This window comes from Tasmannia lanceolata, unplaced genomic scaffold (assembly GCF_043159265.1).
Source record: "Tasmannia lanceolata isolate RefF3 unplaced genomic scaffold, GAP_Taslan_0.1 ptg000005l, whole genome shotgun sequence".
Lineage (NCBI taxonomy): Eukaryota > Viridiplantae > Streptophyta > Magnoliopsida > Canellales > Winteraceae > Tasmannia > Tasmannia lanceolata.
Window position 1 is genome coordinate 14,643,747 of NW_027518682.1, and position 23,471 is coordinate 14,667,217.

Sequence of the window (23,471 nt, forward strand, 5' to 3'; positions counted from 1 at the left end):
CGCCCACAGAAAAGTTCTTAGCCAAGAGAATAACATGAGAAGTAAATTTCTGGGAGTTGGGGACTTACTCAAGTGTTAGAGTTGGATCCCCTGAAGCAACCGTCATTCGGAGTTGGGTTCTGTCAGAAGGATCGGTTTCAACTCTAATCTGAAATATATCACAAAGTTTTATCAGATAATGAGCCTAAACACACTTCCAGGATGACATTAAACATACATACAAAGACTAGATGGGCTGACATGAAACATTGCCAAGGCAAGTCAAGTTTCCCCACAATTTGCCTTCAACTTGACTGGGTTAAAACTCATCTTTAGGGACTCAAAAATTGCAAGCCGTAAGTTGTGAGTGAATTTCAAGGGTAATTTTTTGAGCTCTTTGTGAAGGCTTGGTCGAAATTTCAGATTTATGTAGTAGGACAGATATCAGATTTTTATTTTTTTTCAAAATTGAAAGGATGCTAATGAAGTGGCTGATTTAAATTTTATTTTGAGATGGTAAAAGAAATCTACTCAATAAAGAGGCTGAATTCCTTAACTAGTGCTTGTAGAAAGAGACACTTCTGTTGTGGTGCAAATTTTAATCCTTTTGTAAGTTATCCTTTGCTAAATAAGGTCTCTTTAGCATTCCAAAACGAAAGAAAAAAACTTGATCAAGAACTAGAAAATTCTTCTTTAAAACTTGAAATACTTGAGGGAGACTTGCACAAGAAGTGGAACAAACCAAAAGCGCAGAAAAAAAAAAAAACGAAAGTAAATAAATAATCAAGTGTGCCAACTCAAAACTTTGATACTACAGTTAAGACTAAAGCCATGCTCTTCCCGCAGCTGGGGTTTAACATGGCAAGGCTAGAAACTAGAAAAACACGATCAAGGAATTCCTTGCTTAAATCTCAAAAGATTCCAAACGACTTTCATGAAAATTCTTGAAACAAATTAGAAATTCAAAAAAAAAAAAAAAAAACAGTAACAGTAACAGTTGAACCAAATGTTACCAAGTCAATTTGGATACAGACATCCACAAATTGGGAACCCAGAGGATGGAGTACAATAGCAAGAAAAGAAAGACCACTCACCAAACAAAGCATTGCCCGAGTGCTCTCCGAGTAGAAGGTAGAGCTCGCAACCAGATTGTTTGGATTTGGATCCTGAAAAACAACATTGATGCTTAATCAGCTTGAAAGGGTGGTAAATTCAGTCGATGCAAAACAGAAACAGTAACTTACAAGTCCAGGAGAAACCGTCAATTGAAAGCTGTTGAACAAGTTTGCCATCTCAGGGAGAGATAATGGTTTAACACCTCTAACCTGAGAGATCACATAGGAAGATATAAGTGCCAGATACCTTTCAAAACAGCAGTTTACATAATAGAAGTAACTAGTTTGATTGTAGTCCATTAACAAAATAGCTAATAAAAGCATAGCTTGGAAAAAGAAAAAAATGGTCTGTTTGCTGAGTTGCATGAGTCCAAATGAAAGTTTCTATTTGTCACTGTAAGCTCTCTTTCTTTTTTTTTGAATGGTATGTCACTATTAGCTCATTAGTATATAAATATATAATAATAAGTAATTATCATCTAATTCTAGTGTTGTCCCAATTTTATGATTGTGTCAATCAATTTCTAATTTCCTATTATTCGCTTCATAACTGCATTTTTTAGTCTTTGGTTTTTTATGTCCACTCATTCAATGGGTTTTCTGCCTTCTTTTTGGTCATTGTCAGAAAGATAAAATTAAAAGAAACAAGATTACAAGGGAAATCATATAAGATTGGATATACCGAACAACCTAGAAAGACATTGTCTGGTTCACTTAAAATTGGATACACCAAACCCTCTAGCTCAATCTAAAATCTTGTCTAAAATACGAGCAGCCCTCTGGAGGCCTGAGCTATAGGAAGCCAAGCAATAACATTCAGAGATCACCTTCAACAAACAATTTCCCACCTAAATCATTACTAAATAAGCATAAACTGGCACAGTGCTCGTGCCGCCAGTGAATTAGAATCTTCAAAACCAATATGGCTAGAGAACACTTTCAACACTTGTTCTCTCCAACACTCGCAAGGTCCACATTTCCAAAGAGATCAACCATTAAACTTAAGTTTCAAGCAGTTACAAGGCAGAGCAATCCATCATGCTTCATGCAACTCAATCCACTCCGAGACGGCCTTTGATAATTACTTTCCAATTACGATGAGGATATTGGACTAAGAGACCAAGATTCTTTTCCAGAGTGATCCCAATAGATAATGACGTTCTTAAACACACACACACACACACACACACACACACACACACACACACACACACATATCCTTATTTTTTCAATATCCTTTCTCCCAAAACCCACATTTTCCACTTCAAATCTGCCAAGTCATTTTTCATTAGATATCAATTTCCTAACCCAATTCCCAATACATCATTTTCTTTTTAGCATGTTAACTGCTTCCCGATAATGAGACAGCAAAAAGAACAAACTGATAATAGATTCTTGCCAAGACAGAAAACCACAATGATATATCAGATGAAGAAATTTACTCCTTTTTGATAACAGTGATAGGACAAAACAAATTTACCACTTCTTGAAGTTTCAAAGGTGGTCCAGAAAATGATCTCCATTGGGGAAAGAACTCCTCTGCAGACATTGATATAGGTTGGAGAAATTTATTCAAGATAGCAGGAAGCCGTAGCTTGACATTCACCTAGATAAAAAAAGACAAATTCTTGAGTCAGTAAGCTTCCCACCACCTAAAAGACCACAAGATAAAGCCCATAATTGTCTGCTTTTAGTACAGTACCATTGGTGTTCCAAACTTATAAGAGAAATCAAGAACTGCTACATCTCTGCTAGGGCGAAGATTCAAAACTTCGAGCGGGCATTGCACCTAATCAAAAGATAAAGGAAAGAAAGAATAGAAATAGGTGAAGCTAACAGACTTTATCTTAAAGCCAAAGAACAAATACTACCATAGCATATAGTAGTTTTTTTACCTGGGCTCTTGGAGGAATAGTTTCAGGAACCAATGAGAGCTCCATCTTTAAATGTGAGGGAGGCAATATCAGAGCCTGAACTGAGAGCAGAGGGGAGGTATTCTTGTTGCCCAAGAAAAGGACAAGACGGCCATGATGGGCCCGCCAGTCTGCTTTTATGCCAATCTGACCCAGGGGGCAACAAAATCAGGCAAACACAATTACAGTGGTCGTATCCATGAATTTAAACTTCGGTTCTTACCGAAACCGATTTTTTTGCAAATTTCGGTCATTTCAGCCGAAATTGGTCAAAATGACCTAATTTCGGGCGAAATTGAAACCGAAATCCAAAATTTATTGATTTCGAACCCAACCATAATCCGAAATTTTGGATTTCGGCCGAAATTTAAAAACAATGGTTGTATCCAAGTACAGCATTAACACTTGAAGAGAACAAAATGTTTTTAGTATTAAAGAGGTAGCAAACCTGAATGTAAGGGTCCTCGTACAACACGCCACTATCCTTGAGGCAAAGAGCATGAAATCTTTCGGCAATATTTCCGATTGGCTGCAAACATGAGTGATAAGAGTTATCTAGTAGCATTTCTGAACTATGAACAGAAAATATGGACAGTATGATGGCTGGCCTATGTAATTGACATTAAAACCAGGATAATTGTGTTTGGCTTTCCCTAGAAAAATAAATACATAAACAACATGATACCCAAAAAAATACTCAAGGATACAAAAGGTTGCATCATGAGAAATGATACCTGTTAAAGAAAAAGAAAAGAAGATAATACTTAGAGAAGACCACACAAGTCATATAGATTAAGGAAGAGAAGAAAAGAAAGAGATAGGAGAAAGGAAATAAAGGAGGCAATCTGTGGGATGTGAAGTCTAACCCCACTCCATAAAGGTCTTTATATATAAGCTTCAAAGAATATGCCACTAATTATGATGAGGTCCCTCCTAACTATAAATAAATAGAATAAAAGAGCTAGATGAAACCAATGAAAAACTGCTTTTTATGGTAATTTCATTAAACCACAAGAAGCAAATGGAACAAGAGACCAAGAGAGTTTCAAAATAAAGGAACCAAAGTAAAACTGCTTAAACTACCCTATCTCAAGAAATGATCAGAGGGGTATTGATGCTTGGAAGAGGTAATTGCAAACCAAGAATTTGGGGCAGATATTTTCTCAGAATTAAAATAGAAAGATCAAGGTTTGGTATCAGCCTATCACAGAGGCAGTACTCCCATGAATCAATGTATGTTACTGACGTATTGTCATAAACATGTATGTCACTAATGGAACCTATTAATACTCCCATGGATCCTAGCAAATTGTTAAGGAATCAGTGGGGGTATGTTTGGGGATCATGGTAGGTATCGTTGCCTTTTAGAAAGCTCATTTAATTAATTATTACACTTCCTAATATTGAATTTGATTTAAGTGTAGTAAGAAACTTTATCCATTCTCTGACTATTTATCATTGGGCTGCAGTCCGACGTATTGTAAAATATCTAAAGTGTGCACCATGAAAGGACTTATCATTAAGAATAATGACTACTCGAGGGGATAAAGTTTTTTTTTTATGCAAATTGAGCAGCATCACCTTTTTACATATGTTCGAGTATTGGATATTGCACCTTTGTTAAAGGTAATCCAGTTTACTTGGATGAGCAAGAAACATAATGTAGTTGCATGTTCTAGTGCGGAGACAGGGTATCATGTGATGGCTCATGTGAGTTGATTTAGTTAAAACTTATGGAAGCTGGCTTTGTGGCAAGCCAATCATGATGTTCTATAATAACCATGCAGCTACGTATATTGCTAGTAAAATCCAGTATTCCATGAGAGAACTATGAAAATTGAAGTAAATTTCAGTTTTGTTCATGAAAAAAAATGTATCAGGATTAAAGACCAGCTGGCAGATATATTTACGAAGGCTCGTAATCAGTTTGATACTATATGTACAATCAAGCTGGGCAGCGATGATATTTATGCTTCAGCTCGAGGAGAGAGTGTCACGCGAGGGTAGTTTTAGGAGTCCTACTCCTACATTGGTTTTATACTGCTCTTTTACGTTATTCATGCGTAGTTAGGAAGGGATCTAACATAATTATACATGAATAACATTAAAGAACAATGTAAAACTACATAAACTATCCTATCTCTGAAGTCTGAATAATATCATTCATAACATTGGAATGAATTGATGAATGAATTCATATTCAGACATTCGACGGAGTTCAGATCTATGCGGATGATAAAACTAATATAATATTATATGTGTGTGTGTGTGTGTGTGTGTGTGTGTGTGAGAGAGAGAGAGAGAGAGAGAGAGAGTAGGGGAAAGTTATTTCCAGAGGAAACAATAAATTAGTAGTTTCCTGACCAAAACAGCCATCCATTCTCCAACTGAAAAATAAAGAAAACCCTCGTATGGGTTTTCTTATGTGTTGGCATCCTTATCTTCAGCCAAGAAATTGGACTCAAATTTCTAGTAAAAAGATTTTGAAAATCCGCACCGATCTAATAAATCAATTTATTTGTGAAGACATGGTGTGTTTCTGTGAAAAATAATATGCCATTCGTGTAATGTCATGGCTAAACATGGGGATTCAAGCGAGCTTTCGACGGAGAATAGAAGTGCTCGGCCACAAAATTATAAGAATGCCAGATTGCTTTTTTTTTTTACCCAGAAAGACCCTTATAAAGTTGTTAAATGGCACTAGGCCACATCAAATAATCTAGCGAGTTTTCTTCAAGTTACCTAAACTGTGAAATACCCAAAACAAGTGCATGTATGTGATAACTATAGTACCTGAACGGAGTTTGATTGCTCGCCAAGGGGCGTAAGTGCCAAGGCATCCGATGCATTAGGAGAGGCCTCCAGTCCAGAGACCATATTTTTCTCAGTTGGCACACCCGCACCAGGAGGACCTTCAATAGCCAAAGGACCCAAAAGATCACCAAGAAGATCCCCTGAAGGTAGGGAAGTTTGGGAATCTAGTTTGCTCGAACTCCCATTTGCCTTAGTCAACCCTTCTTCTACTGAGTTAGCATCCTGTATATGGTACAAAATTTCAATATAAATCCTAATATAATTATAACATACCAGCAATATCAGCAACCCAATGTTTGACAACAAACATGGAGGAATCAGCCTCACCGTGTTATAAGTTGCACTAGGCATCTTGACAAGACTAAGCTGCCCAACGGGCACAGATCCATTAGCCGGTCGTTGGTCAGTTACAACTAAAGCATTTGATGTTTGCTGTTGGGTCCGTAATTTGAGGGCACTTTGCTCCGCAGTATCAACTTCAGTGTCTTCTACTCTTTTCAGCAATGCAGACTAGTTTTGACATAGAATACATTGGTTAACAACATAGCATTCAACAGCCTTCAATAATGTTAGACTCATTATTCTGAAAATGTGCCCTTGCCAAACTATCAGTTCACATGATATTGCTCTTACAAAACTATCAGTTCCTATGATAGTGCTGGGAGCAAGAAGTTCTTGCCCTTCTTTCATCATTGTTGTTTACCCACCTTATATTTATCAGTAAATCCATCCGGCATTATTATGACAATACATTTTTGCATAGTTTTGTCGATACAATTTCAAAGCAGCATACATGTACCTGGCGCTCAGGAAACTTGGGCATTTCTGCCAATATGTCCATCAAAGCCGCGCCTTTCTTACTTAATTCAAAATACTCAACAGCTCGTTGTTGTATCTCAACGTCAATATAACTCTCATATCTGAACAGGGGCACATTTGAGTTAGAAATCTAGGCACTAGCCAGGAGAAATAGCATTCTAATGTCTAATCAAATGACATCTTAACAGAAAAATACTAGTGAAATTTACCAGAAAGCACAAGGAAAGAAATAAGGGTCAGTCTCACTTGTTGAATATTGCCCAAATCTGGTGTTGTAATTCTGGATCCGGCGGCTGAGCATGCATTAAGATCTTAGCATATGTTGAAAGAAGAATAGCAACAGTAGCAGGCCTGAAATACATGACATTCTTAGGATCTTGGAGCGATAAAAGGAATGGTGTTGCCTGGAAAAGGAAAAAAAGTAAACGTAGGTCATCTTACGATACAGTAGGGAGCCTCTCGTGTATGATGGTAAAGATCTCCTTAGGACTACAACCAGGTCTTCTGGCTAAAAGGTGGCTGTACTCTCCAAGAAGATATGCACTGACCTGTTGCATTGACCAATAAAAAGAGTTCCACATGTTAACTAAGTAATTGAATACTCTCCAATGTTTTTTTAATGGCAAAAAATAACTATAGTTATTTTTAGAAATTGATGAAATAATATCCAATGTTCCAATTAGAATTTAGAAGTTGATGAAATGGCAGATCACATACTCAACTCAACTCAACTAAGCCTTTATCCCAAACTAGTTGGGGTCGGCTAATGAATCTTTTAGAAAATTTTCATGAAGAAAGTGAACGGATCTACCCGGTTCAAATTGACTAAGTCTAATCCTGACACTAGTTGGGTTCGTCTACATGGATCATTTTCTTCCATTCTATCCTATCTAAGGTCATGTTCTCTGTTATGTTCCTAGCCCTCAAGTCTTTCCTCACTGCTTCTACCCAAGTTGTTTTCAGTCTACCCCTACCTCTTTTTACTCCATCAACTTGGCACGAGTCACTTCTTCTCACTGGAACATCCAAAGGCCTACGTTGGATATGCCAAAACCATCTCTCATCTTCTCCTCAATTGGTGCCACCCCAACCTTTTTACGGATGTCTTCATTTTATTTCAATCTAACCTTGTGTGGCCGCACATCCATCTAAGCATTCGCATCTCCGCTAAACTCATCTTATGCACATGCTGCTTCTTGATGGCCCAACATTCTGAGCCGTACCGCATGGCTGGCCTCACAGATGTCTTATAAAACAAAATGGCAGATCACACACAATAGTTAAAAAGCTAAAGGCCAAAGAATTACAATATTAACTGTAAATGATACATCCAGTGAGCGTAAATATGAGGTGGTAACTCATTTCGGAGTAAACTATTTCAGAGTAATTTGTGTACCCTACATTGGTTTACTTTCCAATTAATTTCAGTTATTCCAATGTGTGGGGTAAAGTAAGAGCGTAATTGACTTCCTGTGTTCCAGTGACCACATACCCTAGGGGGAAAGAATACAACTTTTCTAAATTATCTGATCAACCAAGTTCCATGTTGTGGTGTTCCTACTATGGCATGAGTCTGCGGTTCGTTTAACTAGGGCTTAGATGACAATGCTTCTCGGACGTTGGCTTTCAGAGAGGGCAAATCCTGCTCCTTTATAGTGACATTAGAGGATAGACATGAGACTGTTTGACAATATACCACGAAAACAAACTCTACCGAGTGAGATCGAAATCATCCTCTGGTAACAGAAGATATAGAAAGCCAAAGACTCCCAGGAATTATAGAACGACAGTAATATTTATTTCCCTCCAGGCATGGTTTGCCACTCCAAATCTAAAGTTCAAGAACTTGCAAGAATAATCTAAAGAAGACTAAAAACTTTAAAAGTTCCACAAATGAAGATGATTGGCTTTTCAGGCAGGTAATCTTCGATCTTAAGATGTTCGCAAATCGAGTCAAAAAGTGGTTATCGTTGTGCAGAGAATGACAAATTTGGTGTTCTAGTGAAATTTGGCTAGATAGGATTTTTGGAGAACAACCTTCCAAGATCTCCACTGCAAGTGAAGTTAGTGTGGCCCTGCAGAGGACAAAAGGAGGAAGAGGCTGTGGTTCAATGGAAGTGCCTCTGAAGGGTTCTGTCAAGCTGAATTTTAACGTAAGTTTTATGTGGAATCTGCACCTTGCAGGTGCAGATGGTCGTTTTTTAGAGATAATAGAGATATTTTACTTCCCAATTTCGGTATTTTAGGCATAAGGAGACTCAAATGAAGTGCAGACTCATGCTCTTTTGGAATGTCCAAATATATTAAAATAAAATTTCAGCCCCTTGGGAATTTCCTTTTGAAAAGATAACAGAACTTTATTGAGGATAAAGAACAAGAAATACAAATTGCAGGAGAGGCGGATCTTTCCCCTCGGCTAAAGCATTCATCCTAGCCCCTTCCTTAGCCAGGTAATCAACCATAATGGGAGGACTCCACCATGTATGATGATTCCATTCGTCCCATAAGATCCAAATTACAGCAAAAAGAATCAATGACCAAAAAAATCTGCCACTCCCCAAAATGAAAACAATGACATCCATCAAAAAGACCTATCAACATGGTCGGAAAGACACAGAGTACATTGAACCAACGAAGAACCGCACCCCAAACACAATGGGCAAAAGAAAAATGAATGAAAATATGGTCAATTTGATTCCTCCCCCAACCCACAAATAACACATATATTTGCCAACCAGAAATCACAGTTTTCAATTCTCCTAAAACCAAAACAAAGCAACCAAAATGTTTCTGTTTCCAACCCCACCGAAACACATCGCGGAATCAAATCGTATACCATTCCAGAATGTGCTATATAATCATATTTATAGGAATTGCATGTAAAATGTGGTGTGTGTATTATTTATAAATATTTATATGAATTACATGTGAAATGTACTAATTTATCAGACATCCATTTATACTAATTTATCAGACATACATGATAATGAATGCCATGCGTTTGATGTTGTTAAAACATTGTGTATTTGTACTAATTCTAGCACTTCCTGAAGTTTCACCTTAATTGTTCATCATTTGCATATGCTTCTACATGTCTCCGTAATTTTATAGGATTTTCACCGGAATTTTCATCCAAAACTGACATGTTTCCATTTCCACCATGAACAAAACGCATGCCGAAATAGAAACCTAAAACCTTGCTGAAAACTTTTGCTCAACCACATTGCAAGTGTTGACCTTACCCAAGGTAGTCGCCCAAAAAACAATGGATTCTAACAGGAATATAAGCATTGCATACCCCCCCCCCCCCCCCCAAAAAAAAAAAAAAAAAAAAAACACACACACACACACACACACAAAAACCACCACATAATACTAATAATAATAATGTTAAAAGTATAAAAGATTAAATAACACCTTCTCCAACAGCTTAAGCTTGCGGAGTAACTGGTAGTTTCACATGGTATCAGTGCAAATTTGCTCTGGGTTCAAACCTCCTTGATAGCAAAATCCACATGTAATGGCCAAACCCAAAAGTGGGGGCCACATGTAGGCCAACTCAAAGAAAGAGGGGCCACACATGAGGGGAAGTGTTAAAAGTATAAAAGATTAAATAAATCCTTCTCCAAGAGCTTAAGCTTTTGGCGTAACTAGTAGTTTCACAAATAATAATAATAATAAGTCCCCAACACACACATGCACACAAAATTCATCACTCATTGATTGCCATCAGCTATTCGAAGGAGATTATTGAGAAGTCCCTCGAAGATTCCTCCAATCAAACTCTATTGAAGTGATATAAACCGTTGATGCCCAGAGGGCGGAACATGTTGGACAACTCTGAAACCTTAAGGTTTCTGTGAAAGAATCCCCCCCCGCCCCCCCACACCCCCGACACAACATCCCCAAATTTTAGTCTCTTTCCTTTTTCCCTCCCTCACCTAAAAAGGTCTAGGAGCTCGTGGCATAAGGAATGACCACATGGCCATTACGTCTACCCAAAACGAACCCTATCACCTTTCCACCCTATACCCAACCCCAGACAAAAACTCTTCCTTACTTGACAAACCATTGCCATGCCCGGGAATCTTTATTTCTACATAGAACTTTACATTCAACTCCTCCCCAACCCTCCTAGTATTTCTCAAAGATGAATTTCCTCCAAAAAGCATCTTCTTCTCTTATACAATAGAGCTTTTAGGAGACCATTTCCTTAATAAGGCCTTGTTCCTCTCCACCTTACTTCCCACAAGAAGTCCCTTTGTAGACGCTCTATGCACCTAGCTATTTCCCGAGGCATCTTAAATAAGGACACACACACACAACATTCCCAAATTTTAGTCCCTTTCCTTTTTCCCTCCCTCGCCTAAAAAGGTCTAGGAACGACCACATGGCCATTACGTCTACCCAAAACGAACCCTATCCCCTTTCCACCCTATACCCAACCCCAAACAAGAACTCTTCCCGCTCTATGCACCTAGCTACACACACACACACGCGCGCGCGCGCGCACACACAACATTCCCAAATTTTAGTCCCTTTCCTTTTTCCCTCCCTCGCCTAAAAAGGTCTAGGAACTCGTGGCATAAGGAACGACCACATGGCCACTACGTCTACCCAAAACGAACCCTATCCCCTTTCCACCCTATACCCAACCCCAGACAAGAACTCTTCCCCTACTTGACAAGCCATTTCCATGCCCAGGAATCTTTATTTCTACATAGAACTTTACATGCAACTCCTCCCCAACCCTCCTAGTATTTCTCAAAGATGAATTTCCTCCAAAAAGCATCTTCTTCTCTTATACAATAGAGCTTTTAGGAGACCATTTCCTTAATAAGGCCTTGTTCCTCTCCACCTTACTTTCCCACAAGCAAGGTTTTAAATTTCGGTTTCGGCTATAATTTCGGGATTCACCGAAACCGAAAATTTAAGCCGAAACCCCGAAATTTCGGTCAAAATTTGGTAAAGCTTATCAAAATTGCAGATTTTTCTGCTGAAATTTCGACCGAAATTACCGAAATTTCAATTGAAAGTCCGTGAAGGAATAAAATATTAATATTCTATTGAAGTTTCGACCGAAATTTGGTACGTTTTGGGAATTTCGATTTCGGTGTTGACCGAAATCCGAAATTTCGGATTTCGATCGAAATTTAAAACCTTGCCCACAAGAAGTCCCTTTGTAGACGCTCTATCCACCTAGCTATTTCCCAAGGCATCTTAAATAAGGACACACACACAACATTCCCAAATTTTAGGCTCTTTCCTTTTTCCCTCCCTCACCTAAAAAGGTATAGGAACTCGTGGCATAAGGAACGACCATATGGCCATTACGTCTACCCAAAATGAACCCTATCCCCTTTCCACCCTATACCCAACCCCAGACAAGAACTCTTTCCTTACTTGACAAACCATTGCCATGCCCAGGAATCTTTATTTCTACATAGAACTTTACATTCAACTTCTCCCCAACCCTCCTAGTATATCTCAAAGATGAATTTCCTCCAAAAAGCATCTTCTTCTCTTATACAATAGGCTTTTAGGAGACCATTTCCTTAATAAGGCCTTGTTCCTCTCCACCTTACTTTCCCACAAGAAGTCCCTTTGTAGACGCTCAATGCACATAGCTATTTCCCGAGGCATCTTAAATAAGGACATAAAACATGTGGGAAATTTGGATGATAAAGCCTTAATTACTCCTCCCACTGAATGGAAGATAGGCTGTTTTCCCCCCCCACAAGCTTCCTCTCCATTCTCTATAGTAGAGCCAGTGAAGGAATACCAATCCTCAACCGAAGATCTAAATACAAAATTGGTAACTACTTTGTTTTGCACCCAGAATTCTCAGCAGGAATCGCAACCCTTCCCTCCAGAATATTAAAACACACCATGAGACTTTCTCTCACACTGATGCTCAGTCCCGATCAAATCATCTTAATATGAGCTTCAAGTTCAGCTCATTTTGCTCTGAGTACCCACTAAAAATCAAAGTGTTGTTCATAAACTGAAGATGAGGAATTGATAGGGGCTAACATATTCGTATGATATGTGTTTATTTGATTCATTAAACGTTCAGTTAATGTCATGGCGGGTGGTTTACTAGACAGGATGTTTCTGGAGCTTGCATATGATCAAATCCTCCTTTTTAGTAGCAATCCTCCTTGTTAGTGGAAGTTGTATCAGTAGAATACTTAGTTTTAGAGTGGGATTAAATAGAAGACAGAAAATCTGATCAGGACATCCTCTGTAGGTGCCATTCAACAATTGTTATCCCCGGAATCTCATAGGTGTTAGGATACACTCAACAGAGCTCCAAGAGAAGAAAAAAAGTTCACAGGGACAATCCTCCGTGGACCTATGATATGCTCCCAGCTATAAAGATATTTCATCAGGAAAAAAAAGGATCCTAAGGGTCAAATGCAAACCTTCACCATTGTCTCGTGCAAAGCAGGCTTATCGAGATATTCTCTTGCCTTCGCCGCTGCATAAGGCTGACAAGGCATAATAAATGTCAAAGAGGTATATAATATAATCTTCAAACATTAACAGGTGATATCACAGAGCAGCAGGCGGAAAAAAGTAAACAAATGAATGTTAATAACGTAAACACCTGTAGATCCTCATTGTTTGTAACAAACTGGACCACACGAAACCATATATCATCGCTAACAAAATCCCCGGCCTTGTCAATCAACTGAAGAATCACATCTACATACCTATAGTGAAAGAAGAATAAGAGTTCAGATATTAGCACTAGATGCAGACTGTTAACTGATTGAGATTAGGGAGCATTGTTATTTCACAATAACAAGAAACCCTTCAAAGTTATACAAAAAAAAAATGCACCAATGGTCCTAAAAGGTTACCTTGAAAGTCACAATGGTCATTTTTAACATGAAGTGGGGAAACAAAAAGCAGATATACTACATCTGAAACTACAAAAGATCATAGTAAGATGCAATGTTGCATGGACCCTTACGTTGGTAGTGGATTCATGCACAGACGTAAGGGTATGCAACACAATGAGATTCAGTAATCTGCATGCAAATGCATAATTAGGTTTTGGTCACTACAGAAATGGAAACATTTCGATTTAGGTTGGAAATTTCGGTGGAAATCCTGATAGAATTTCGTGAAAACATATGCAAATGATAGAATTTTAAGGCGAAACTTTGGGAAATGCTAGAATAAGCACAAATACACACTTAGAAACCATTACATAAGAAAGACAATCATCCAAAAGGGCTTAAAAACATAAAAAACCTAATGGCACGCATTATCGTGCACGTATGATAATTCAGTGCATACCACATTTCATATGTAATTCCTATAAATATTTATACATAATGCATACCCCACATTTCACATGCAAGTCATATAAATATAATTATGTAAAACACTGATATAATATACCAATAAAACACTTAAGGCATTGGTTTTAGTATGCATTTTGGTTTCAATATGCATTTCGGTGGGGATGGAAACGGAAACATTTCGGTCGTTTCGTACCGGTTTTGGGGGAAACTTAAAAAGCATGCTTGGTAGTAAAGATAATTTTAGCTTTTGGAACAAAAGGGAACCACAACCCCTTGGTTGCGACACAACCTTGTCCACTTCAACTAAGGGGACATCCCCATTTAGTTTATCTTATCGAATGTCTTTACAAAAAAATATAAATAATGGTTACTAAATTCCATTATAGAAAGAATATGCGGCCAAAAGTTGATGATGGTTGAAGCTCGCAAAACATAAAATCTGGAGAATAAAACAAGAAGTAGGAAGACAAAATATTAACTATGACACAAAGAACAAATTTAGCTAAAAAGCCTTAAAGATATTAATGTCAAAAAAAGGCCTTAAAGATATTCAAGAATACTGTCAAAAACGTCAAGGATGCAAGCAAGAAGAGATCATCAGCTACTAACCCTATCAACCTAGAGACATCAACATTATGGAAGAGTGGGTAGCTAAGGAGCCTTTTCTTTTTTATAACGAAATCCTTGGACTGCAACACTTCAAAAAACCTACTCCACAAGCACATGAAGAAAAGGGGCACGGCAATGATGATGAGTAGAAGGGAGATCAATGATGATGAGTACACGGATAATGAAGGTCAGGATATGAAAAGGGGGTATGTACCATTCAAAAAAAATGAAAAGGGGGTATGTAGGATTGTAAAGATGTAGGTAGAGGGTGAGGCTCCTAGAGCTTGGCGGTCAGTTCATTAAGTTTGGGAGGAATTCCTTGTTGGGATTAGGCATAAGGTGGGATGGGGAAGGGATAAAATTTGGGAGGATAGGTGGTCAGGTTATTTTTCCTTTTTCGGTAGGTGCATTGGAATTGAGCTTCTGGCCTTAAGGTTGGGGTCAGTAGGATTGTAAAGTGGTAGGTAGCATGGTTTTAAATTTTGGTTTCGGCTTAAATTTCGGACTTTTCCGAAACCGAAATTTCAGCGGGATTTCGGGCGAAATTTGGTATTGCCGCACGAAATCCCGGTTTTTTAGGACAAAATTTCAGTAATTTTGTTCGAAATTCTTTAACGCAATAAAAAAGTATTATTTTATTATAAGTTTCGATGAAATGAACTTCGGTTTCGGTACCGTTTCGTTTCGTTTCTCACCGAAATCCGAGTAAAACCATGGTAGGTAGAGGGTGAGGGTCGAGAGCTTGGTGGTCAGTTCATTAAGTTCCCGAGGAATTTCTTGTTGGGATTAGGCATAAGGCGGGAGGGGGAGGGGATAAAATTTGGGAAGATAGGTGGTCGCGTTATGTTCCTTTTTCAGTAGGTGCATTGGGAATGAACCTCTGACCTCAAGGTTGAAGAACTAAACTTTGACCAATAGAGCAAAAGGCTCAACTCCGAGGTTATGTTCCTTTGTACCAAGCTTTTGCAAGTCTCTACAGGCTAGAGAGGGATAAAGAGGTGAAAATGTATGATTGTTATGAGAGAGTGGGGGAAGGGTAGTTTTGGGTTGAGCGCATCATAAAACCTAAAATATGGTGAGTTTTTGTGCTTACTTACCCTTGTAACATTTTTTTGCAAAGAGGTAGCCAATTTTATTGAGAAAATGAACATAGACCGAGATGGTCCATACAAAGATAGACAAAACAAATATAATAAGCAATACAAAGAAGGAATGATCAAGGAGGACGAGTCATTAAGCGCCAAAGATTCCATGGAGACTCCTGCTTTTGCAAGGCTATCGGCCACCTCATTGGCGGAGGGGCGCACATGTAGGAAAGCTGTTGAGGAGGATCTCACCAAATCAAACATTTCATCAAACAGACTATCAAATCTCCACGGCAGATTTTGAAGACCACTAAGCCATCGAATCACATTCAATGAGTCCCCTTCCACCACAGCATTAACAATGCCATCCCTTGCCAAGATTCTTAAACCTTGATATATTGCTCGCACCTCAGCTTCCGTAGCATCCGCCTCCCCTATGGGACCCACAAAGGCCCATACAACCTTCCCCAACTTATTTCTCAGAACTCCCCCAATCGGATTCCCCAAGCTAGATCCATCAAAATTCAGTTTCACAATGCCAGAAGCAAGGGGATCCAAACTTGAATAATTTTCTGCTTCGCCTCCTCACTACCACAAACATCATTCCACCTTTCCCACAAGTCATAGGCAGCAACAAACTTGAAGCAAGGAAGGGATTTGACCCAAGAGATCGATAAAGCAATAATTTTGATGAAGAGGAAAGCTGAGTTTTTTGAAATCCCTTCAAATACTCTGCCATTTCTTTCTTTCATAGCTAGGAAGCAAACATTCCATAGAATTTTTCTTTTTCTCTTCCACGGCACCGCAGACCATCCAAGAAAGAGATCCAAGAGCTTAGCAGGAAAGACCCAACTGACAACAAACCTACTAAGCAGTGTTTAAAAATGCGGATGCGACGCGGAACGCGGCCAGAGAAAATCCTTGTCTACTCGACACGGAACACGGTTGAGGCGGCCGAGAACGCGGTTGATGCGGCTAAGTCGGATGAGTTGCAATTTTTATAAATAATAAATGAAAAAGAAAAGGATTTATGTAACTTCTTTTAGTTAATTTTAATGAATTGACTACTTTAGTGAATGTTAGTCAGATTGAATATTTTACGGAATATAGATTTTTTTAGTAAAAGATTTATCTAACTTTAAAAAAAAACAATTGGTATAAGTTAGGAGACCGGATACACACAACATAGGATGATCCAATGATCTAAACCGTCCTTTTGATGGGCCACAACATAAACAAGTTGTGCCTAATAAAACATTTCAATAGGATGATTCTAGCCCTTGGTGTGACCCATCAAATGGACGGTTTGGATCATCCTATGGTATGGGCAATATAACTCTTTTTTAAGAAACTTTTAGCCAAATGATATCAGCACATGACTATTACTAATTTACAATACTCGATGCACTATCAAATTCAAATTCGAATGTGCAAGACAAACTTTGGGGTGGCATTATCAAAATAGGGCACTGCAGTATTAACAAATGGAAAAAGTGTTAAATTTGGCAGGAGAGAGAGAGAGAGAGAGAGAGAGAGAGAGAGAGATGCCAGCTTTAAGACAAGACAACATACTAGCTGTCATATAGCTAGCTTTATCACTCTATCTATTTCTCTAGCTGTGTCTGCCATAATAAAGGACAATAGAAGTGATATATTCTACCCTTATTTTTACTGAGGACAGCCTCCTCTACTGTATTTCTTACTACTCTTTTATAATACATGGGGCTGTCTCACGTAACAAAGGGGCGAATATAACATATCATATCTATACCTTCTAAATTTCATTTTCCACCCATAGAAATTTTGGGTTTTGCATATGTTAATCCAACGGCTAAGATTTCAAACACCTTTTAACCATTATTTGTTTTTTAAACAAATAAAGGTATAATTTTTTGGTCTTAGATCATCGTCTTCTTCTTACCTTGAGAAACAAAAACCAACCCTTTGTGAAACAAGAAACAGTAGAACATAAACCAAGTAGCAACACCATAAATGAGACATTAACACCAATCTTTCAGATAATCAGTAACCTACTAGCAAAAATGGTTTGATGATAAAACAAAAGTTGTCAAGCTTTTGCACAGATTGAATGAGAATCAACATTGACCCAAATTTATAGGTATGATTTTTTTTACAGAGATCTTTTTTTCTTTTGAATAACAAGCAGTATTTGGAAAGATTAAAGGTCCGAGGAGTCATGGTCCATGGATGGGCAAAAATGGTTGCCAAAGTCGATCACATCGAGTAAAAGGATGGATTCTTGTTTGACTAGGTATGAACTCGACTGAGATGGCGCGGACTCGCCCGAGTCAGTAACTCCATGACGCGGTCACCACCATTCCGCGTTGACTCGGCCGAGTTCCGAGCCGAGTCAACGAGTTTTTAAACACTGCTACTAAGCACTATACTCCAAATCTCCCGAGCCATTTTACAATGGTTGAGGAGATGATCCACAGATAGCGAACAATGATAAATAAAAAGGATCTCTCTCTTGCGTAGAAAGTCCACCGTTTGAATTCTCTTTCTTACTGCCGCCCACCCAAAAGTGCACAGTGGGAGGAGCATGAATTGTCCACACTCTAGCTACCTTGGAGGGCACCGGGCTAGTCACTAAGCAATGATAAAATGATTTAACAAAGAAGTCTCCAGATGTGTTCCAGATCCAAACTCGTTTGTCTTCCCCATCCTGTTTGATATAGCCCCTCTCAAGCAACTCCATAAGTCTACCAATGGAAGCAAGCTCTCGATCGAAGAAATCCCTTCTAATATTGTTGGAAGAAATTTTCATTTATCAAGTTGAGAAGGATAAACATATGTGGGATGTTGATCCTCTTGGTATCTTCTTAGCAAAATCTGTTTTCAAAGTATTGTTGAAGGAAGACAAATCGAAAAGAAACTACGAGAGGAATAGGACAGCTATGGCCCCTCCGAGAGTGACAAGGTTTCCTATTCAATGGTTCTCGAGAAGACTAACACGATGGATGGACTCGAGAGGAGGAAATTGTGGTTAGCAAATAGATGCTTTGTGTAAAGAAGAAGAGAGCCAGTGAACCATATCTTCATTCATTGCAAGGTAACTAGGAAAATATGGGGGATTCCTTTGAGATGGTTTCATAGTTTTTGGGTACTTCCATGTCCGTTGGAGACCTTATCGAAGTGATGTTGGCACCTTGGAAAAAGAAGCAATATTCTTTGGATAATGGGCCCATTTGCGGTGTGCTGGGTCATATGAATAAAAAAAAATCATCATAAGTTTGAAGGCAAAGAGTCAATGGTAGGGAGAATTCTTTTTTAGATAAAGATAAGTTGATTAGGTGGACTTTGGCGAGGAAAGATTTTTGGGGGATATCAACAATAGGATGATGAAAATAAGATCTAAGAATGCCAAGAAAACGGGCAAGTAATCCTCTCCCCCACACAATGTCAACAAAATAAACTTTGATGGGTGCTCATTTGGCAAGCTGGATCGGTAACAGGATTGGTGGTGGCTGTAGAAATGATATGAGGGAAATAATTTTAGCTTTCTCCAGACCGATAGGGATTGCTGATTCATTCAAGACTAAGGTAAGGTCTCTTTTGGCTGATCACCACATCATTAGAAGAGATATAGGCAGTTCTTTAATGGCTAGAAGAGGGGGCTTGTCAAACAAGATTGGCTGGACATTGCAAAGAAATGACTGTTCGTGGAGATTTGCTCATATCTTGAACGGAATTTTAGATATTTGTCTCAAGTGTTGACAATTGAATAACTTTATTTGTGATTTTACGCTTAATAGGATCTTCAAGGCCCACAATCGCTCTAATTAGATTATGTTTTCCTCTTGACTTGATATGAGATAACCTTTGAATGGATAATATAACTAGTTATACTTGATATTGACGAAAAACACCCATGAAACGGAATTAACTACTACATCCAAGCTTCTCAGGGTTTTAAATGAAAGCATTAAACTTGCATGATTTCCCATAAAACTAGAAATCATCAGAACAATGGAACATAAATTAGGTTAAAATTTTCCATTTATGAACACTTGCACTCCAATATGCACAACAAACAAATGAAGATAGGAGCTGTGCCAGAAAAAGAGCTATGATGCACATAATTTCTGAAATATATTTTTTTTATCTGATTTTGAAAGAAAATTAAACCCATATATAAAAATGGATAAGTCAGTCTTATGAAGAATAGAACTGAAATTGAGTAAAAGTATTTTTTTATAATTTACATCTAGAAAAATGTATACATGTGCAAGTATAAATTTGTGTGTGTCTATTTGCATGTGTGATTATCCTGAATCTTAGATCTTGCTGCATAGAACAGTGGGGAGAATAAACTATACTTACCACGACAGATCTGGAGCAAATTTCTCAGCAAGAATGGCAGCTTTTAATGCCAATTCCTCACGCATTGCAAAGTCTGCTGTGCTGAGATACTGCGAGTAAGACAAACAAACAAAGAGTATAAACAGTAGAGTTGTTTCACTATTTAGCTGCCAACTGCATCCATGGATTTGAATTTCGGTTTCGGTCCCTACCGAATTTTGGCCGAAATTTCGGTCAAAATGACCAAATTTCAGCCGAAATCCAAACTGAAATCCAAATTTTCAGATCGAAATTTTGGCCGAAATTTAAAAGCATGACTGCATCTACATCAAGTCGAAATGTCAGGTGAAGTCCTCCCAAATGCTGGAAACTGAAACAACTAATAGATTAGTTGTACCTGCAACAACTCCTCAACTATGTCCTTTGCATTTGTAACATCACACATGCCATAAAGCAAATCAAGGGCACGCCTTCTAATACTGCACAGTCATTTTGTCTATGTGAGGAGAGTTCACTACCTATTCTCATCAAACATCAGTAATCAACATTTGAAGCGTGATAAAGCAATTCCTAGAACCAGAGTTTCTCCGATACCGTCTTAGGCTTTTATGCACCAACAAATATAACAGTACCCCTACAAGTCTTGGAAAGAAAGCTTCCAACTCAAACAAGGAGCACATTGTTTTTTATCAGGAAAAAGTAGTATGTATTCACAAAAGAAGAATTATTTCTTAAATAGCATCAGATGAAACCTTTAGAATAAAAAAACAAGTATAACTAGCATAACCAAGTGCCACCTATGCAAAATCTGAGGAAGAAACTTTTTTTGATAGTGAGCAAAAAACCTATCTCTAAAAGCTCATTGTCGAGGTATTTTTCTTTTTATTTCTTTTTTTTTAATAAGGGCTTGTTTGGATTGTAGGAATTTTCTGAAAAAGTTTGGAAAGGAAAAATATTTCTAAAATTTCCAACTATTTTTACATCCGTAAAAAGATGACTTGAAACAGCCCTATTCAATTTTTACTTAAGAGGGACCTTCAATTTATGATAATATCCCTATAAGTTAACCATAATCATATTATTTCCCTATAAATTGTGGAAGAAGGAAAATTTTCTTCAGAAATGCTTTTCTTGCAATCCAAACAGAGGCTGAGGACAATCACTGATAAAACAAGAAACATCAAAGAGATTCAACATTCGGACAGATATGATCCCAAGCGTCAAAAACATTCATAGACTAAAGTCTCAAAAGTCATCATGACCATATTTTTATTAAATGTTTTTTTAGGGAATATCAAGGGGAAAGTAAACTACGATACTAGGGGAGGAAGCAGTAACACATAAAAGGCAGAAAAGGTTTAAATGACGTTGACGTTTGGAATCCAGACAGATTGCCTGATTCTAGAAAACTAGTCGTGACAAGAAGAGAGTTTGCTCCAGTTGTCTGAATAGTATACTTTGAAGTTCATTGAACAATGAAATAAAACATAGTAAACCATTTACATAGAAACCTACAATGTGAAATTCCCACAGATTGTAAACATGCAAGCATGCTCAGACATAGAATTTTTAACTTTGTTTTATCATATTTTCTCATGGGTATATCGTCCATATAAGTTTAGCCTACATTTCTAGAATGAGATTAACATCAACTCCCTTCCGCACTAAAAAATGAAATAGCATAAAACTTCATGGAAAGAAGGTTACATTGTGAAAAGGTGTGAATCACAAAACTAAACCAAAACTAAAAATCAAGGATTCTGAGGCTTCAACATGGAATCAGAATATTGTGTTTGTGGGGTCCCTTACATAATTACCTGATGTCAGGGTCCTTCAAGGATGTGATGATCTGTGCTTGGTGTCGCTTAATAATATCCTGCACATCTGTGACCATCAACATCCTGGTCATGTTCTCCTGCACATGAGCATTTGTTAATGAATGAACATAGGCATAAGAGAGATATCATTGTTCTACCTTAATCATAGGTTAGTCACTAAGATAAATGTGTAACGGCATTAGCAATCCCAGATAGTTTCATTATACTGCCAATCCGGAATGAACTTACCAGGCCAAGATATCGAATATTTGGTTCACGTACGGCAATAAATTTACCAAGCAAAGCAACACACTGAGACATCATCTCCTTCTCAGCATCAAGATGCATGACCTGCATTAGTACAGTCAGACAGTAAGTACTGTAAGAGAATTCCCACATGAACAATCCAATTTTTAGCACTTTGCGAGGTATCAGCATGTATGAAATTTAAGGGAGATCTATCAAAACACCAGATTAAACAAAATGAAAAATGAAAAATGAAAAAAAAAAAAAACCTTCTGTCCTAAATACAATGACCAAAAGCATCAACTTAAAATAAATAAATAAATAAAAAAGGCAGAGTGAGAAAGAGATCAATAGTTTTCAGAAAACTGATTCTAAGGTGTTTTCTCTTTTCTTTTTGAATGATAATGATAACTTTATGAGAAGAGAAGGGGGAAATTACGAAAAGGACAGAGGTGGCCTCATTCTCAAAGAGTTTCCATTTACACCCCGTCTAGCACCATTTCATTCCCCCTCCCCCTCCCCCTCCCCCTCCTCTCAACAAATGCAAAAGGGAAGTATCTCCCCTCCTGCACATCATGAACCCCATACACTATATAAGCTAATCTCCATGGACCCAGACGACTCTGAAGCACCCAAACAATAAATTGGACGAGTTTCCCCCAATCTGATCCGCCACTAATTCCAAGGTTAAATAAAGAGAAACAAAAATATAGCCTACCATATATATATATATATATATATATATAAGAAAACGGTTTCTACACACTAGCTTAAAATACAGTGGGGGGCCACATTGTTTGGGTGATCCAAACCATTCATTTGATTGGCCCTCACATAGATAGGGTATGCCCAAAAAATCAGCTTCATAGGATCATCCTAACCCTTCGAACCGTGGAGGCCAAAAATGGACAGATTTGCGAAGGTTTATACACGTCCATTTTACCTCCACAAATTGTAGGGTTGGGATGATCCTATGGAGCTGATTTTTGGTGGACACCCTATCTATGTGAGGGCCAATCAAAAGAATGGTTTAGATCACCCAAACAATATGCCCTCCACTGTATTTTAAGCTAGTGTGTAGATAACTTATCTACACTTCTGTGTAGAAACCTCTCTCTCTCTCTCTCTCTCTCTCTCTCTCTCTATATATATATATATATATATATATATATATAGAGAGAGAGAGAGAGAGGAAAAAGATTGTGCGCTCAAGCACACCAAGCTTATGGTGCGCTAGAGGGCCCAATCACATGGGTCCCACATTTTTTGTGGTGATCCAAAACATTCATTCGCAAGGCCCCATCATAGATAGGGTGTGTAACAAAAATCAGCTCTATTGGATCATCCTAACCCCTCCAAAAGTGGAGGGCAAAAATGGGCAGATTTGTGGCAAACGGTGTCTGTCCATTGTGCCCTCCACTTTTGGATGGGTTAG

At 38.1% G+C, this 23,471-nt stretch overlaps 1 protein-coding gene across 1 annotated transcript in view; it reads right to left on the bottom strand.

Annotated features, from left to right (window-relative positions):
• Positions 1 to 23,471, bottom strand: part of LOC143877623 (AP-2 complex subunit alpha-1-like) — a 39,626-nt gene that overhangs the window by 586 nt on the left and 15,569 nt on the right. The window contains exons 9-26 of the mRNA XM_077379774.1: positions 22,040 to 22,141; positions 21,791 to 21,888; positions 20,371 to 20,452; positions 19,995 to 20,083; positions 13,251 to 13,356; positions 13,066 to 13,131; positions 7,082 to 7,188; positions 6,887 to 6,991; positions 6,621 to 6,741; positions 6,149 to 6,331; positions 5,801 to 6,043; positions 3,456 to 3,536; positions 2,990 to 3,154; positions 2,797 to 2,883; positions 2,575 to 2,700; positions 1,224 to 1,304; positions 1,074 to 1,145; positions 69 to 148 (exon numbers count right to left, since the gene is read on the bottom strand). Coding sequence (XP_077235889.1) covers positions 69 to 148; positions 1,074 to 1,145; positions 1,224 to 1,304; positions 2,575 to 2,700; positions 2,797 to 2,883; positions 2,990 to 3,154; positions 3,456 to 3,536; positions 5,801 to 6,043; positions 6,149 to 6,331; positions 6,621 to 6,741; positions 6,887 to 6,991; positions 7,082 to 7,188; positions 13,066 to 13,131; positions 13,251 to 13,356; positions 19,995 to 20,083; positions 20,371 to 20,452; positions 21,791 to 21,888; positions 22,040 to 22,141 — 1,994 coding nt within the window. The remainder of the gene's footprint in view (positions 1 to 68; positions 149 to 1,073; positions 1,146 to 1,223; positions 1,305 to 2,574; positions 2,701 to 2,796; positions 2,884 to 2,989; positions 3,155 to 3,455; positions 3,537 to 5,800; positions 6,044 to 6,148; positions 6,332 to 6,620; positions 6,742 to 6,886; positions 6,992 to 7,081; positions 7,189 to 13,065; positions 13,132 to 13,250; positions 13,357 to 19,994; positions 20,084 to 20,370; positions 20,453 to 21,790; positions 21,889 to 22,039; positions 22,142 to 23,471) is intronic.